General features: G+C 43.3%; 1 protein-coding gene across 2 annotated transcripts in view; it reads left to right on the top strand.

Moving 5' to 3' along the window:
• The window catches only part of LRRC27 (leucine rich repeat containing 27), a 440,921-nt gene that overhangs the window by 378,218 nt on the left and 45,108 nt on the right, over nucleotides 1–17,595 (top strand). For both annotated transcript variants that reach the window (XM_085606197.1, XM_085606198.1), the window contains one exon: nucleotides 15,298–15,415. In XM_085606197.1, coding sequence (XP_085462323.1) covers nucleotides 15,298–15,415 — 118 coding nt within the window. The remainder of the gene's footprint in view (nucleotides 1–15,297; nucleotides 15,416–17,595) is intronic.

Genomic DNA, 17,595 nt, shown 5'->3' with positions numbered 1-17,595 from the left:
CATGAACACTGGTAGCACTTTTACAATCCAGGCTCTTTTACACATGTAATTCTATGTATATATTTTTCCATTCTGGTTCTGAAGCATTTTTTAAGTTATGGAGGCACCTCACACCTCGCTCTGCTACACATGCAATGTTTTAGCGATTGTTTTGGTGGTTGTATTCTCTGTTCAGTCCTCATTACATATTATTATACACTATTGCAATGTTGAACATAAACACAGGACTTCCGATACTGTAATTTCCAGACTCGTCTTCTATTGCCACAATGCAGAGTCTTTAAGTACATTCCATCCATAGCTATACACCATCCTTTGCACACTGCCCAACTTCTATCGTCAGCTGCTTTTGCCTACAACTTCTAAAGCATGACGCTCCGTGAGTTATGCGCAGTTTCACAGCTTCTGCAAATGAGCGGAGTACATTTCCCATGAGCCCCTCTTAGACGCTTCGCTTCATGCATCATCCAGCGCCTTTTTAGGACCCACCTAGGCAGCGCATGCGATGTCTCTTTGAGACATGCTGTTCCTAGAATATGGGCTTTAAGCACTGCCCATCTTTTCAATTGGCTCCTCTTACTATCCTTTGTAAATGTTGGCTTTTGATTGGTGAATAGGCTGGTAGTCCTTTTGAACTTTTGTATCCTCCCTTGAGGACTGCCCCTGTTAAATGCGCTCTTACTCTTCAGGTTATTAAGGAAACTTGGAGAGCACTCTTTTTTTTTTTGTTGGAATGCCTCTGTTCCTGTTAACTGTTCTGTTTACTTTGTGAACGGTCTTTGTGAAATGCTTGCAGCATTGGCTTCCTTTACCATGTTGTTTGCCCCTTCTTCGGTGTTTATTAAGCTTCGCCTCCGCTTAATGTCCCCGTGCCGACCTCCCACCCCCCTCACCCAACACTGGATTTATTTTGTTTTGTTTTTTGCACCTGTCTTCGGTGTTTCAGCTTTGCCTCTACTTAATCTCCAAGTGCAGCCCCCACCCAGCCACCCCCTTCCTCTTACTCACCCCTCCCACATCACTGCTTTTTTATTTTATGTTTTTGCAGTGTTATATAGCACAAACTCAACACAAAGGTATCAGAGTGCTTTACATGACCACCAGTTGCATTACAGATGGACACATTCAATTTTCAGTCAAGGCAGACACCGAGACTCGAACCTGGTTCCCCAGCTTCAGGGTCAGACGCTCTGGCCGTTACCACACATCCAACTACTGATCCCTCCCTCTTTCCTCCTCCTCACGTGGTCACTCCCCGTCCACGTTTTATAAGGGGAAGGGCAGGGGCAACCGGTCACGGCGGAAATGTGGTTTGCTCAGTCTCTTGGGCTGCTCGACCTGTATTCATAGAAACAGCAAATAGTTGCAAGCAAGTCCGAAGCGCAATCTAGAGAGGACATGCAAGACTCCGGGAGCATGCACAACAATAACAGGCCAGAGTTGTGGCCATTTTGGAATGGATTATTTAGCTCTTTACAAGGCAAGCATCAGTTCCGCAGTAACTTTGCAATAGGCTGTGTCAAATCCTGTTCACTTGTCAATATTACCATTTTAAGGATACCCACCAGCACAGGATTTGTTCGAAAATCTGGTGCAGTTTCTTATCTTTTCATACAGTATCATGCCTAAGATCCGGGAATGGCTTTCATTTTTATTAGGGTGCATCTAATTAACAATGGTCTTGGTTTTTCTGAATCATATTGTATGAGTTAAAACACAGATGATGTTTTCAATCTAGCACGTTTGAGAAGTTTTATCTTAAACTCTTGTTAAAAAAAAGTAATTTCTCTTAACTAAAACGTGGAGTATAGTTCATAACAACACTCCTGCCCTTTTGGGTACCTCTGAAATTTTCATGACACAGTCCCACACTATTAATCATGTACCCATAAATTCAGGGCTTTTAGCTGATGTATGAATGCTGACTGCTACAAATCAACTCCTCACTCTCTACTCTCTGTCTCTCACGCACATATCCTGCTCTGGTATCACGCTCTCTCCTGTCGTGCATTTTCCCCGAACCATTACAGCAACTACTTTCCTATGTTTTAGTTCCATTTTCTATTGGTGTCTTTATTTTCCACCTTCCCTCCCTCGTAACCTATTTCCCATTTTCTGGTTCTCTAGCGCCCCAAGGTCATATGAATTGCAATGGCACTATGCAAATATGATCACTCAACTCAACTGCAAACAAAAAAACAAAAGTAAAAAACATTGTAATTTACAACACCAATATCTCTAACTTTCACAAATGCGAGACCGATTGCATTGCAAATACTTGTTATTTATACAATGAAGGCATCGTAGCTGTCGCCAGCATCCTAGAACCTGGTTGTGGACGGACATCTACAATGGGACCTAAACGGCAGTAAGCAAAAGAACAAGTGCCATGCGCCGGTGGCGCTCTGCCCATTTTTTTGTCTCATTTGTAGTCATGTTTGACTTTGTTATATTTTTAACGGTGAACTGTGTATTAGCTCACCCTCTCTGGACTCACTGAGCCGCTCCTTATTAAAAATCCTATTAACCTGGCGGCAAAGTATAGTGTAGTGGCACTACCCTTCTGAATGTGTATAAACATTTCATTTGGTTTGTTTTTAACAATTAATCGTTTGTGTTCACAATAAATCATCAGTTATTTTGCTCTTTGAATTGCCACCATTGGCACACGCGCTTACTCAATATAGCACATATTTAAACAAACATTTGTAATGCAATAGGTCTCACATTTACGCAATTTTGAGCTATTGGCATTGCAAATAGCAATGCCTTTTATTCTTGTTTTCGTTTTAAAAACATAAATAAAAGGCATTGTCATGTACAATGCCAATAGCTTAAACTCGCGTAAATGCGAGATCTATTGCATTGCAAATGCTTGTATATGTGTGTGTGTGTGATTTTATGTACCAGTTTGTCTGCCAATATTTGCTAATACATGTATGTGTTTTTTTTTTCCTAGAAAAGACTACCAACAACCCACTAGAAATAAAAATATATTCCTGACAGTCTCTAGTGACTGTTTGCCTGATATGCATTATCTCCAGGTCAATGTTTGGAGATATGTGGGTCACAGCCTCTCTGATCCTTCAGCTAAAGCTGGAAAGAAGGAGCCACTGGGCTGTGTTTACAAGGAAACCTTTTAAATGTTTCAAGGACCCAACGTAAAGCCACTTATCGGAGTATCCTCAGGGGCCACACCCAAGTACTTGCCACCTATTGCTGATGCGCCGGCCTTCATTATAATATTGGTTTTCCCCCTTAAGTTTAGATAGAAGTTCCCCATTGTACAAAAGGGTTTGTTAATCAGCTTAATTATTAAAAGGAGTTGCTGTTGGTTGATTGATCTTTTATTGTAATCCTAATCTGAATCTGTGTTAAACTCAGGGAAGCGACCAGCTGATCCTTTTAAAATACTTTGCTCATTGGTGGAATTTTAACCAGTTGAGTTTGCCACTGGGCATTGGCACAATAAAGCCAGCACCATTTCCTGCATAGTCTATACTTATGATCATCAGCAAATCCTTATTACCTACCAAGAACATGCATCATGTTTTATTTGAGGATTAGCACATGGAGTAGAGGCCATTGGAAAGAGTCCTTTAACCTCCCAGGACCAACCTGCCTGGTATTAGCGGGTTTTACACCCATATACAGAATATGATTGTGGGTCAAATATGCCAACCACAACTTAAGTTAGGGACTGTGTATAGATGACTTAGTATGTATTACATATAGTAGGGAGGACAGTAGTCGCACACGGGGAACCGCCTATGCAAATAATTAGTCCACAGACTATTGGTGCAGTTATGAGCAAAATGCCCACTAATCAAGGTCTAACACCTTTTTTGGAGTGCTTGCAAAACTAATCCTCATAAAACAACTCAACATAAGCATTAAATAATGACTACTTCTTTCCCTGGAAATGGAAACCACCTGTAGATGATTTCACCATACAGGTAGTACTTTTCCCAGAATATGTACCATTACGTATGGTACAACCTGAGCTGTATTACCATATGTTCTGAAACAAATAACAATGAACATGGACCTCCTCCAGTGGTTCATTTGGGCATAAGTTAAGGAGTAACTTTGATACTGATTCTTTGATAGCTCTTAATAGCGTCCGGGGAAGCCGTTTTGTTGCCTATATGCCAGCATCTTGATGCAGTTCTTTTATGAGCGTGAACATAAACTATCTAAAATTATTTCAGAAACGTATACATCCGTAAGTTAAAATATGTTATGTACTAGTCCTGTAAAGCTGCAAAGCCCAATGCAGCAATAGAGAGGATGTTGAGAGGGATAGCATCCAATGCGAAGAAAAAGCAAAAGACTAGATAGAAAACATGGTCTATATCTCCACAGCAGTAGGAGTCCCGAAATAATTTGAAGGGTCTTCAGAAAAGTTAAAAGTCTGATTTCTAGCAGTACACTGTTTGCTGTTATTTGCAGGACTCTAGGGAAAGTAGACTATCATGAAAGGATGGAAGGAGTGTCCAAAAAGACTATTATGGAAAAGACAAGTAGCCAAAGGAAGAAGCTGAAAAGGGCAAGTATGAAATGCCAAATATAGTATAAAGAAGGAAGAGGAAGATTTGGATTCAAAAAAAGAAAGTGTCTGGTTAAAAAAACAGAAGAAACATGCATCTGAAACTGTGATTACATCTGTGGAAGGGACAGAGGCAGTAGCACCTCCAGACAGTGTAGCATAACTAACAACAGACACCAGACTCTCAACCAACATCTGTCACGACTCCTACTGATGAGTGGAATCAGCAATAAACACTGGATGGGCATTTAAATTCCTCTGACAAAACTTACGATGCAGAAATACAGCTAGACAATAATATATTGTGCACAATAAAAGTCGTTATCTGGGCATACTTTTTGGATGCCTATGATATCCTGGCTATAAAGGACAAACCTCGCATAGAAGAGGTAAAACTTGCCTTTTCCTCCCTTGTTTCAGAGGATCTTAGAGACAGATATGCATGTGAATGGTTTTTGAAACAAGGCCTAGCGTTGTATAGAAATGAAATGAGGAAGGATAAGGACTCTTCATAATGAATCACAAGTGCAAGCTCAAAATCCACTGAATCCAGAAGCAAAACACAACATCAAAGCAATCCTGACTGGTACAAATGTATGAAATAACCATACATATTCATCATATCTATTTTTCTAAGTACTTACTGCCTTAAAACATTTTTTACACTTGAACTACTATATGTTCTTCATATCATAGTTGGAATTTTGGATTATATTACAGAGAGCAAACTATAGCTCGTAAGTCTTGATGTCAAATTCAATCCACCTCACCAGTTCACACATACAATGTTCACCAGGCCACTTCAGCTGGTCACATAGAATAGGTTGTTTACATACATAATTGTCTCCAGCATTGTCATTTGAATAGTCCTCTTTTGCAGAAAACAGTATTGTTTAACATAATCAGAGCTAATTTGACAACTTAGGTTGAAAGCTGCTCCCTCAGACAGACCTAGTCTGAAACAAAAGGCTTTATAAAGTTTCCAAGCAAGCTCTGACACCAGACATCAATGTCTAGAAGCACCTCAGAGTACTTAACTTTGGATTGTAACTATGGATAGGTTGGGTGCCTTTTTATGTATGTCCCCGCTAGTTCTCAGTTGGCATTATGGAGCAATCACTCTGGCCCTTTAATCTTGGAAAGGGGTACCTTGAGACTGGCATGAGGGATAATGAAAAATTTCCTAGCACTCATAAAGGAAAGTTTCCATTCTATGAACGACATGGAGGCAAGGATTATGCCACCACTTTCTTCAGTTCATTCACAGCAGCCGTATTTATAAAATCAATCAATCAATCAGGCGTTTGTTAAGCGCGACTACTCACCCATAAGGGTCTCAAGGCGCTAGGGGTAGGGGGGTGCAGGTTCCAGTCCATCAAGAAGGGGGTCTGTCGAAGAGCCAGGTTTTAAGGTTTCTTGCAAAGATGGGGAGCAATGTTGACAGTTTGAGGTGGAGCGGAAGGGCGTTCCAGGCTTTGGCCGCGAAGAAGGAGAAGGAGTGGCCTCCTGATCTGGTCTTTCTGGTGCTGGGGACCAAGGCGTAGGAGAGCTGGGCTGATCGAGGGTTCGTTGGGGTGCTTGGAATTGAATCAGGTGCTCAGGTATGTTGGTCCGGTGTTGAGGAGTGCCTTGTGTGCGTGGGTGAGTATCTTGAAGGTGATTCTAGCCTCGAAGGGGAGCGAGTGGAGTGTGCACAGGTGCTGAGACATGTGGCAGTGTTTTGGCAGGTTGAGGACCAGTCTTTCGGCGGTGTTCTGGATGTTCTGTAGCTTGCGGGTGAGGTTTTTGTTGATTCCGGCGCAGAGTGTGTTGCTGTAGTCGAGTCTGCTGGTGACTAGGGCGTGAGTGACGGTCTTTCTGTGTTCGAGGGGGATACATTTGAAAGTCTTACGAAGGAGGCAGAGGGTGTGGAAGCAGGAAGACGAGACAGAGTTGATCTGGTGGTCCATTTTGACCTTGGAGTCCAGGATGATTCCCAGGTTGCGTGCATGGTCCTTGAGGTTTGGTGGGTTTCCGAGGGCGGGGGGCCACCAGGTGTCGCTCCAGGCATCAGGGTTTGGGCCCATGATGAGTACTTCTGTTTTGTTGGTGTTTAGTTGTAGGCAGCTGTTTTTCATCCATTTGGCCATGCCTTTTTAAAAGTTGTGTCTGGCGGAGTTGGGTTCGTTGGATAGGGAGAGGATGAGTTGGGTGTCTTCTGCGTATGACACAATGTTGAGTCCGTAGGTTCTGACGATGGGGCGAGTGGAGCCATGTAGACGTTGAAGAGCGTTAGGCTGAGGGAGGAGCCCTGGGAGACTCCGCAGGTGGTCGGTGTAGGGTCTGAGTAGAAAGGGGGAGTCTGACCTGCTGCGTTCTGCCGGAGAGGAAGGTGCGGATTCAGTTGAGGGCCTTGTCCTGGATTCCTGCGTCGAGGAGGATGAGGGCTACTGTTTCTCCTTTGTCCAGTAGGGTGCCGATTTCGTCTGTGGCGGCGAGGAGGGCGGTTTCCGTACTGTGGTTTTTTCTGAAGCCGGATTGGGAGGAGTCAAGGATCTGATGCTCTTCGATGAATGTGGCGAGTTGGCTGTTGATGGCTTTCTCGATGACTTTCGCTGAGAATGGGAGCAGGTAGATGGATCTGTAGTTTTTGAGGTCGGTGGGGTCCGCCGAGGGTTTCTTCAGGAGGGGGTTGACCTCGGCGTGTTTGCAGTCGTCGGGGAACGAGGCGGTCGCCAGGGAGCGGTGGATGGTGTGGTGAAGCATGGGTACGATGTTGTCGGTGGCTCTGTTGAAGATGTGGTGGAGGCAGGGGTCCGTGGGGGCCCCTGAGTGGACTGAATTCATTGTCTTCAGTGTGTCTTCGGTGGTGAGGGATGTCCAGTTGTCAATCGCTGGTTTCCGGGTGTCGGGGGTGGTTGGTGAGGGTTCAGTGTGTTGGTTGTCATCGTCGTAGTTGTCGTAGATGCTCTTGATTTTGTGGTGGAAAAAGGTGCTGAGTTTGATGCAGAGGTCTTGTGAGGGAGGGATGTCAGTAGACTCGCTGGTGGGTTGGGCGGACTCCTTAATGATGTTGAAGAGTTCTTTGGTGTTGTGAGCATGGGTGGAGATTCTGTCTTTTATTGCTTTTTTCCTCGTTTCTCTGATAAGTTGGTGGTGGGCGTTGGTGGCTGCTCTGAAGTTGGGGGAAATAAGCAGAAAAACAACCGCAACATAACAGTCCAATCAGGGCTCAGACTGGCCCTTTTCAGCCTCTGTCCACCTGAACCCATCCTCTTTCTTTCTGCAATCAAGGCCGACGATAGAGCACCTCATTCCTGTTTGGAAGTCTCCGATCCTTCTAGACTCCATAGAACGAGAATTCAAACCACGACCTCAGGCCATATTAACACAGAGCATATGAATGAACCAACCGTTGCAATGCATTTCAGTTTAGAGGAAACAATCACAATATCTGAATGGTAAATTTTTTTATTACTTACACCCAGAACAGAAATTCCAATAAAAGTGGGTGGGCGAATATTACGGAGCAAACTGATGGGTTAATGCTCATCTTCATGTCCTTAATAGAATTTAAACATTCCTTTACGATTGCTAGTAAATTTTTCATTTCATGTCAGAACCCGGAGGTGAGGATTATGCCAGTTTAAAGCTGGTCTACCACCAGGGTCGCAATGGAGAGAACTAGGTTTAAGTAAAACCTCTTAAAGGTTGAATCTGAATATCAGTCTGCAGTATTCAGAATATCCTCCAAGTGAGCCCCTAGGGCGAACGCTTTTGATGCTATAACCCCTCTGGTAGAATGAGCTCCAAGCCCCTTTGTGTAGATACCTGCCTCTTGCATGGCTTAGCGTACCCAACGCACAGTCGTGGTAAAGGAGACAGCCTTTTGAGGCTTAAAAAGGGCAATTAGTAACTGTTGTTCTTAGTGGGGCCGAAGTTCTTCGGTCATTGACTCTTACTGTTTCATGCAGCAAACAACACACAGCTTGTGAGAATCTGGGAAGGCTGAGTATGAGATAAGTCCAGAATTGCACTTTGTCCTCCAGGACACATAGAAGGAAACCTCTTCAGGAGTAAATGTGCAGCCGGTAATGTCTAAATCCCAAACATCTGAGGCCTGGTTGCAGGAGATCAAACACGGCAATGTAACCAATTTCGCAGACAACTGCTACATTGAAAGATACCTGTTCCAAGGTCAGGAGAGGAAGAAATAACACTTTGTTGATGTCCCAAAGCACAGAATATCTCACTTCCGGAGGAAGAGACAATCAGATGCCCCTGAGAAGCTTGTGGACCAGAGGGTGCTTGCCAAATGGACAGCCTCCAACATTTGTATGTCCCACAGAAATCATGGATCTAAAGGTGTTGACCTACCTTTAAGCCAACAGAAGCCCGGGAAGTTCAAGATGTGGACAACATCCATCCCCATGGGATCCAAACCCCTTTACTGACACCAACCCAACCATTCAGACCAAGCTGAACAGAATTGTTTAACCATATCTCTGCCAAGGCCCGGGAGAGAAGGTCCGCAGCATTGCGCGAAAGCCCTGGGACTTGCCAATGTGACTTGTAATCCTCCATGCCATAAGCAGGAGGGATCCTTTGGTCACCAACAGGTGATGGTTCCCCAAGGGATCCTTGAGGAGAAATTGTTTGTGGGATAGCCGGATTGGAAAATCCCAATAAAGTTCCAGAAGAAATGAAAACCAGACTTGCGACTCCCAAATCGGGGTCACTGCCACCAGATCTGCCCTCTGTCATCGTGTCTGCGCTGTGATTCTCATTATCATTGTGAATGGAGGGAAGGCATAGCCTGTCTCCCTGGGCCAGTTTTGGAGAAAGACATCGGTAGCTATTGCGTTAGGATCCGGTCTCCAACTGAAGTACTGTGTGAGTTGATGGTCTAGCGGGACGCGTAAAGGTCGATCGAGTAAGGGCCCCACCAGCCTGATACGGCCTGAAACACATCTGGCAGCGGTTTCCACAAGCTTGGATCCTTGAGATGATAAGACTGCCAATTTGCCACAAGGTGTTCCGCCATCACTGACACATGATGGTCGAGGCAATACTACTAGAAGCTCTTTACAAGGTCCGACAGTGCTCTGGGGTGCGTGCCTCCCAAATGGTTGATGTAGCGGACTGCAGCTAAATTGTCCATTTTTAGAAGGACACAACGTTGGGCACGTTCACTCGTCAAACGCCTCCTTGCGAAAGAGCCTGCCATCAACTCCGCTGAGCCGATAATTATGTGAGAAGCGGCTGCCAAGGAGTGACCGAGAGTTCCTGCGGCCACTGCGAACAAAGATATATATCCATCTCAAAAGCAAGGAACAATGAACATGTCAGTACATTGCACCATGCGTGAAAGAAAAGCAGAGGGAACTGAAGTCCCTGACTTATATCGGCTGCAGCAGCAAAGAAAGAGGACAGGTTCAGGCGGACAGAGGCTGAAAAGGGTCATGCTGATCTCTGTTTGGACTGTTATGTAGCTGTTGTTTTTTTGCTTATTTCCCCATGTATGATGGGAAATGTAGATATATTGTTTTATAAATGCAGCTGCTGTGAATAAATTGAATGAAGTGATGGCATAATCCTCGCCTTTGGGTCCTGACATAGAATGATATGCAGTACAGCAAGTTTTTGAAGTGCGTGTATGTAAGACAAGATGGCGTCTGTCCATGCAGCAGACCCTGGAACTGCATTCCCAGGGCTGTGGTACATATGCGATGATGTACATAAAATGGCATTCACCTATGCTCAATATAGTAGTATTTATATGCATAAGTCATAGAACAATACTATCATCCTGCACAAATGTAAAAAACATTTTTGGGAAGAACATAATAAAAGGGCAGGTGCCAGTGCCATCAGCACTTTGTAAATATTCTTTTTCCTCAGGGATCTAAGACTTCACCTTTTCGCCATACCTGTTCCAGTCTTCTCACCTTCTTAGACTCATTAATTTGATATTTTTACCTCACAACTAAGTCTAGCCCTCATTCCTGTGCAACTGGATGGATGGAAAGAGACTCCGAATCAGGCAGTGGTATAGAAAGGGTGCTATGTGCCCTACTATAAAAAAGGAAAACAGGCCCACCTTTCCTGCTGTTTGAGGAGTACTAGTGAGCTATAAGTTGGGCGGTGTTGGTCTCTAATACTAATGAACCCAGGTACAAATACACCTGCTACACTACTCACAGCCGTGCCCCTTAAAGGCTGCTTCCCTCTCCTGAGTGTCATATCCTTTTGGTGTTTCCGGGCTGACAAATACACACAGTCCACCCCACACATGATCTACTTGACACAAAGACATTGGTTTGATGAACATTTGCAAGACCTAAATCCCCTAAAGAGCTCCTCTGCATAAGGATATCCCATGTGCAGTAAACAACCATCTGCATGTCCAAACACCCAAGAGTGCCAAAAGGCCCTTAATCGGGAAGCGGTGCACTGTACAGAAGTCATATAATGTGACTGATGTCCCGATGGATATCTCAATCAAGTCTCCTATGACCCTGCTAGCTTGCTCATGGTTTTTAACAAGCAGTTTTTAACAGGTCTGTTCCAAAAGATATGTGATCCTATAGATCAGTGAAGTACACGGTCAATTTGTTTTTGTTTCTGTCCTCATTCACACGTTCTTACACTTTTGCCCTGTTGCTCCTTCTTTTATCTTACGTATTTCACTCTGCATTTTCCAGTGTTCTGAGGCATTGAAGGCAATTGAACGAAGCATGTTCAATTTTTGCATTGCTCACTATCTGCGTGCTGAAGCTCCCCATATGAAGTACCACTGGTTTTCACATTGTCCACATACCTCAAGCTCTCTGTGCCTCTAGCTCATCAGTATATCGCACTGTCCACATGCACCTCATAATGTTTATCCGTTCCTCAAGATACTATCATTGTCTCTGTCTATGCCTCATATTTCTCACAATATCTGACCATATGCCTCAAGAGCCTAAAACTGAAAAAATGTATGCTCTTGTTACCTTATGTCAATGTCTCAAGTTTCTCACTCTGTCTACCCATGTGCCTGAAGCTACTCACATTATGTGCCTCGAGTTTTTCGCAGTCTGCCAATTTGCCTCAAGATCCTCTCGCCGTGCGAGGTCCCTGGGCTCATTCACGCTACCTGCTCATGTGTCCCAACCTCCTTGCACTCTTTTGTATTTGTCTCAAGTCTTTATTGCAGAGTGCATATGGTGCTTTGATAGGTGTCTGGGAAGAAAAGAGCAAGTAAAGCATTTCATTGAATCGTCAGCTCCTGAGCAAATATGTTGCATGATGAGCTATGGGTGGCACTGAGGGCCATTTAAAAATCCATTTATGGAATATGCTAGGAAACTGCGCTCGAGGCACCTGATCACTCCCAAACTTTCATGAATGAGTTGCCCATTGTAGAAACTCCACCATTTCTGCATGGTCCCACCACCTCTTTTTGCTGGACTTAAATGTTTATGCTCTGTTACTCTTGGTGAACATTAGTAAAGGGCCTGTGTTCCTTCTTCAGAGATGTTGGCTCATTCCTGTCTGATGTATTTAATTTGCCTGTATGTTCCTAGCACCTTCCACAATACAGCTTTGGGCTTGCCTCCACTGCAGGATTTTGAGTTCCACAAAAAACAATAGGTAAAAACTTTGACATGAATAAATCTGATTGGTGTAACCAACCCAGACTCCATCGTGGTTGGCCTGTAATCGCACTTAGGTCCCGGTCTACCTCTTCTATAGACAATCATTGGCGCTTAGTGATTTTTGGTGTTATTGTTACTTAAAAATGTGAAAATTCATATCTCTGGTTCCCCTTATTAGATTTTAGTTGTTTGATGTCATTTTGTTTTACATTTTACCCCATTCTAATTCGGTTTGGGATTTGTATTGTTTTTTGTTTTTTTAAATTTATAATGCCTATCTGCTCTGTGCCATTGATGTCGGAGGGTGGAGCTCAGGTTAGTTAAGTGGCTTTGGGGTTCACCCTGCTAAGTTAGTGTAATTATTCCTTGAGGTGGGCGACAGTACTACCCAAACAATAATCCACGTTCTTACACCTACCTATATATTTCATGACTGACTTTCCTATACAATGCCTCTCTCACACATTTAGTCACATCAGAGCATTCGAGACCATGGACAGAGAAGGAGATTGTCAGAAAGAAGAAAGAGACGCATTAAGAAGTACATCAAGGAAAAACTGTTGGAATTATGTTTTTATTCAAAGTAGCCTGGCTTATCGGTGTAGATGGCCTTGATGATAATTAAGTAGGTTTTAAATGTTATACAGACTGTAACTAGGAGACACTAGAGTTAGGTTATGGGAGATGTAATTGTATTGTTCCTGACAGTAAATAGGCGTTCGTCTCTGCACAGGTCAATTTACGAAGGTTGCAGTGTGGCGTTGAATAGACATATTTGATGGGCATTGCTGTATTGTTGTTGAAACAGAATTTATGCCAGGGGACCAGGGTTGATTTTTACCTGGGATGCTCAGCTGGAACCAGCCTTTTCATGATGTCCAGCTCATGTGTCATTGATCGGTTGGTTGAAGTCCTCATAGAAGACAACAGATTTGCTACAGTTGGTAAAACAAATAGCGTGGAGCTGTGGAGGGCAACCTGAGAGGGTGATGTTTGATCACAGAAGTCAAACATGCTACTCTAAGTGAAGCCAAACTAAGCTTTGATCAGGGTTTTACTTCAGATAGAACATGTGCGTCTGTATGTTGAAACATAATCAAGCAGCTAGTTGGCATTACAGCATGACACCTTGTTGTAGAGTTGAGTCATCTGCTGATTTCTTTATGCTGAGCAAACAACTAGGTGTTTGATGGAGTTTGATGTAGAGATTGGAAATAAAAAGGGAGTAGAGATATAGTACTTGGGGATATACTACTGGTTTGTAAAAATGGAAGGTTATGTGAAGATATATATCTATAAATTGGTGTCTGTAAAAAAACTGGAACTGAATTAGTCTGTGATTGTGAGGAGGTACATATATGCGAGGATGGGCGGAAGAGGAGGACCTGGTGATCTACAGTGACAAATGCTACTGAAAGGTCAATGGAAATAAGCAGACAGTCTACTTATGTGCAATGCTTAGGGAGTCACTTACTATCTGGAATGTAGACATGCCACTGCTTCGATGGAGGCTGAACCTGGATTAAGACATCTGAAGCAATAAGTGATGGCCTGTGTGGTTTTGCAGCTGAAGGGCAATTGCTGTTTTCAGAATATTCCAAGTGAATTTGAGGTAAGTAGCGGGGAAGCAATTTGAGAATTTTTCTCAAAGAATCATTTCAAATGTCTTGAGTTTTCTACTTGTACAGAGGGGCACGCCTATCTAATCACTAGCCCATTTGGTACCTACAGGATGTTAGTAAGTATAATTACTGCACTGAAGGCACTGAGGACTCATAGTCTCACTGCTATTTTCCTTGTAATTTCTATTTTGGCAGAAAGCAGAGATTCTGTTTTAATCAGAATTGCACGTTGTGTGATAAAAATCGCATGTTTAGGATTTTCTGTGGACACATGTTGCCAGTGAAAACCTGGCAGAATATGTCTGGAGAAGTGCCCTGAGAGTGGGAAATCCTGTTGAAATTGGTAAGCAAACTCCAATTTGTGCAGTTATTCTCTAGGTAAAATCTTGGAATAGTGCATATTAGGTATGTACCAGGCCTGAGGTTTTCTGCAGTAGTTCTTATGCACGCTTTTTTAATAAGAGTCTTAGGGTTTGATTCTGAAAAAGGTCCTAAGAGTCACAAATTTAGTTCTACTGGCCCATGCCTACATGAGGAGTATATTTCAAAATATTATGGAATTCAGAAAGAGATCTACGATTTCTTCAACAGTGGACGATTCCCACGAGTATTCATGGACATAACCCTTTACAGATACGAAAATGTATTGGGTGTATGAAGTATACATCCACGATGTAATCCAATGGTTCCTTTGCTCTGAATATTTTTTTCCTCTGCATGGAGAGAATATTTTTCTCTGGGGAGACCGCTTTTATCCTAATCTGCAAAAGATCTGTTGGTTTGTTACCTCCTTATTGCCATGCCATATTCACATTTACTCCTGCTTGGATTGGAAACGACCTCAAAAAAACATTTACAGAGATACATTTACAGAAATGCCCCCAAAACATCAGATAGAAGCAAATGTTTTCCTTGCTGGCAGGATTTCTTTTTGACCAAATCCCATTTATAAAGGCACTGAAGATTCTGTGAACCAGAACATTGCCTTGCTTGAGCAATTTTTTTAGCATCCAACTTGGGCTCCTAAGTGCAAATATCTTTGTTGTGCGTGCCGTGGCAATAGCCACTGTCGCAAACAACTGCAGGATGTATTTACTTGAGGAGTGTTTTATCTACAGTCAGCGCTTGATCTACACATATCGACCAATGTATGTTTCACAGAGCTACCTAATTTAGTCTCCAACCAAAGCCTGCTTGGATTAGCATTGTAGTGATACCTGTAATGGTGTATATGGCCTGATGTTGTGGCATCCACCAGACCCATCGCTTCTAATCAACATGTTTTCATAAAACTGTTAGATGAAGATGCCTGCAGTAAAACATTAATATTAGCAGAGTGAAATTGAGGTTTGATGGAGTCTCGAATTTTTTGCCTGGAGTCCCTTTACCTTCAGTTTACATAGTTTGCAGTGGATATAGTGACTTTTCGTGGATGTACAGTTTAAGGGCTTCTTTAATTCAGATTTATGGAAGGGATTAAAATTACTGTTTGTCCATCTTTTTACAGAACTTCAAGAGACATTGATTTAGAGCATAGGATTAACCAACACATTCAAACGATGCAGGAAAAAAGAAAACAGCCAGCATTGGTTGAAATGCGGACAGCAAAAGAGGACCTAAAAACTGTAAGTGTTTAGCTTTGTTTTCCATAAATGTTATATGGCTCTAACCGGTGGGGAGGGGGACGGTAATGTTTAATTCAAAGGAGGATGTACATCTATTGTCCGTGAGGTGTGAGGATATCGGTCGAACAAGTAAAGGACCACAATTTGTACAAATGTTAGCCCCCTAAAATATCTCATGTTTAGTTTTATTCACTGACATTTCTTACTATGGTGTTTGGAACTACAGCAGCATTTACAACTTTTGGCGGGAGAGAATCATTGTCCTGCCGCAGTGTTAGTTCCCCGAATGTTAGTTCTAAATTCCCAGAACTTTGGTAAGTCAGACAAACACAAACAAGAGGCTTCTATTAAATGCAATTTTATTTAGTCTTTTATTTGTCTTTGCTGAGGATTGCATGATATATTTATTAATACTTGTATGAAACTCTAGGGAATGTAACGAATTGGTATAGTGAATTGTGGAAAGAAGAACATGTAACTTCATGCTGGGGAATTGTAGATGAGCTAAAAGACCCTTCTCTAACGCACCACATCACTGAGGACCTCTTGTGTCCCTCAGGTAGACTTCAGGGCGGCATTGTCAGTATCTGCACAGGTTGTAAATTAAGGTTAAGTGGAAATCCACACATAACCGAGTCAGCTGCCGCTGGCTCTGGGGAACGTTACTACTTCACAGTAGAAGGAGATAGAAGATGCCACCAGGATAGTACAGGCAAAAGTGGCAGCAGCAGGAGTGACAGATACACAGGATGAAGGGGTGCGTGCACATAAGGAGTGCAAGGAACAGTTCCCAATCATCTTCCTATAGAACACCCAGGAGCCAGTGGGGTTGTGAAGCTGCCAAGTAAAGGAATCCAATAGAAACGTTAGAGCAGTAGGTCCATTGATTTGATTTGCAGGGGTAAAAAAAACAGCAATTGTCTTTCAAAATTTCGGAGAAGAAGAATAAAAACAAACATTTAGCACTAACTTGCTTGCTATGAGGCAGAGGCTAAAAACAAGACAGAGCAGAAATATCTTCTAACATATGCGTCGGCAGGATCACCTTGATCATTTCAAGGTAGCTTGTGTTACTGGTTTTTCTTTTATAGATTCTGATTTGTGTGTGCCGACAGTGCCGTGGCATATTCTCTCTATCAGGTCTCCATATTGACTTTGGATCTGATAGTTGTGATTGACAGGAATTAGCATCTTGGATTTGAGGCACATATAACACATGTTTCCAATCCCTGGTATGCATGGCGACTCAATCTGTTAGCATTCCATTGTGTGCTGTCAACATGCCTACAGTCCGAGACCAAAACAGTGGCGTACAATTAGTCTCTACAAACCCTGCGGTGCAGGTAACCCCGAGCTCCAGGGGGTGCCCTCCGGGACTGTACATGGGCAGTGACCCCTGGCCTGAGAGCTCCTGACTGGGTCTGGAGGTTGGGGGGCCCCTCCCTGTACTTTGCAGAGGCGCCCACTCAAGTTTTGTTACACCACTGGACCAAAATATGCCAACCTCATCATGTGGGACCCAGCCCATAGGCCAGACACCAATGGGTTTCCACCATGGAGTGGCAGAATTAAGATATTAAGTCTTCATATGCTGTGATCTAACATACAAGCTAGAGTTAGATTGAAGAGCATAATGACAAGTACCGGATAATGCACTAGTACAACTAATTCCCATCATGTAACCACACATGCTCCATCTCCTGTTAAAACTTTTACTACCCCTTTACAAGGAGAAACATACTGTCTGTGGCAATTAATCCTGAAGGACTTGGTGCCCCCTCTCCGCTCCCAGCTCTACCTCTTATCTTAGGGATGAGGGGGTAACAGGAGGTCTACTGCTTGCCTCTGTACCTGTATGTTTTGTCACTTGTTGTCATGCCCCTCTTGGCCACCAGTCCAGACCTAGGAATGATTCTCTCTGCAGTCAGACATCATACCCTTCACTCTGGGCCCCTGTAGCTAATATGTGGTGAGTCCAAAGCTCTACCAGCCTCTCTTCAGCTATCACTTGCTCTTGGGAATACATATGTTATGCAAGTAAGCTGGGTGTGTCCTGGACCTACCCACTTCTTGCATCACAAGTGTACATTACAGATGCTGGTGTCCCTATCCTGGCAACCTTTTCCCAGGCTCCCGTATTTTGAGTGGAAGGAATTCACGGGTTGCGATATACTGCAATA

Source organism: Triturus cristatus, chromosome 1_2 (genome assembly GCF_964204655.1).
Source record: "Triturus cristatus chromosome 1_2, aTriCri1.1, whole genome shotgun sequence".
Taxonomy (NCBI): domain Eukaryota; kingdom Metazoa; phylum Chordata; class Amphibia; order Caudata; family Salamandridae; genus Triturus; species Triturus cristatus.
The sequence above is the reverse complement of the archived record's forward strand: the minus strand, read 5'-3'. Positions and strand labels throughout refer to the sequence as shown.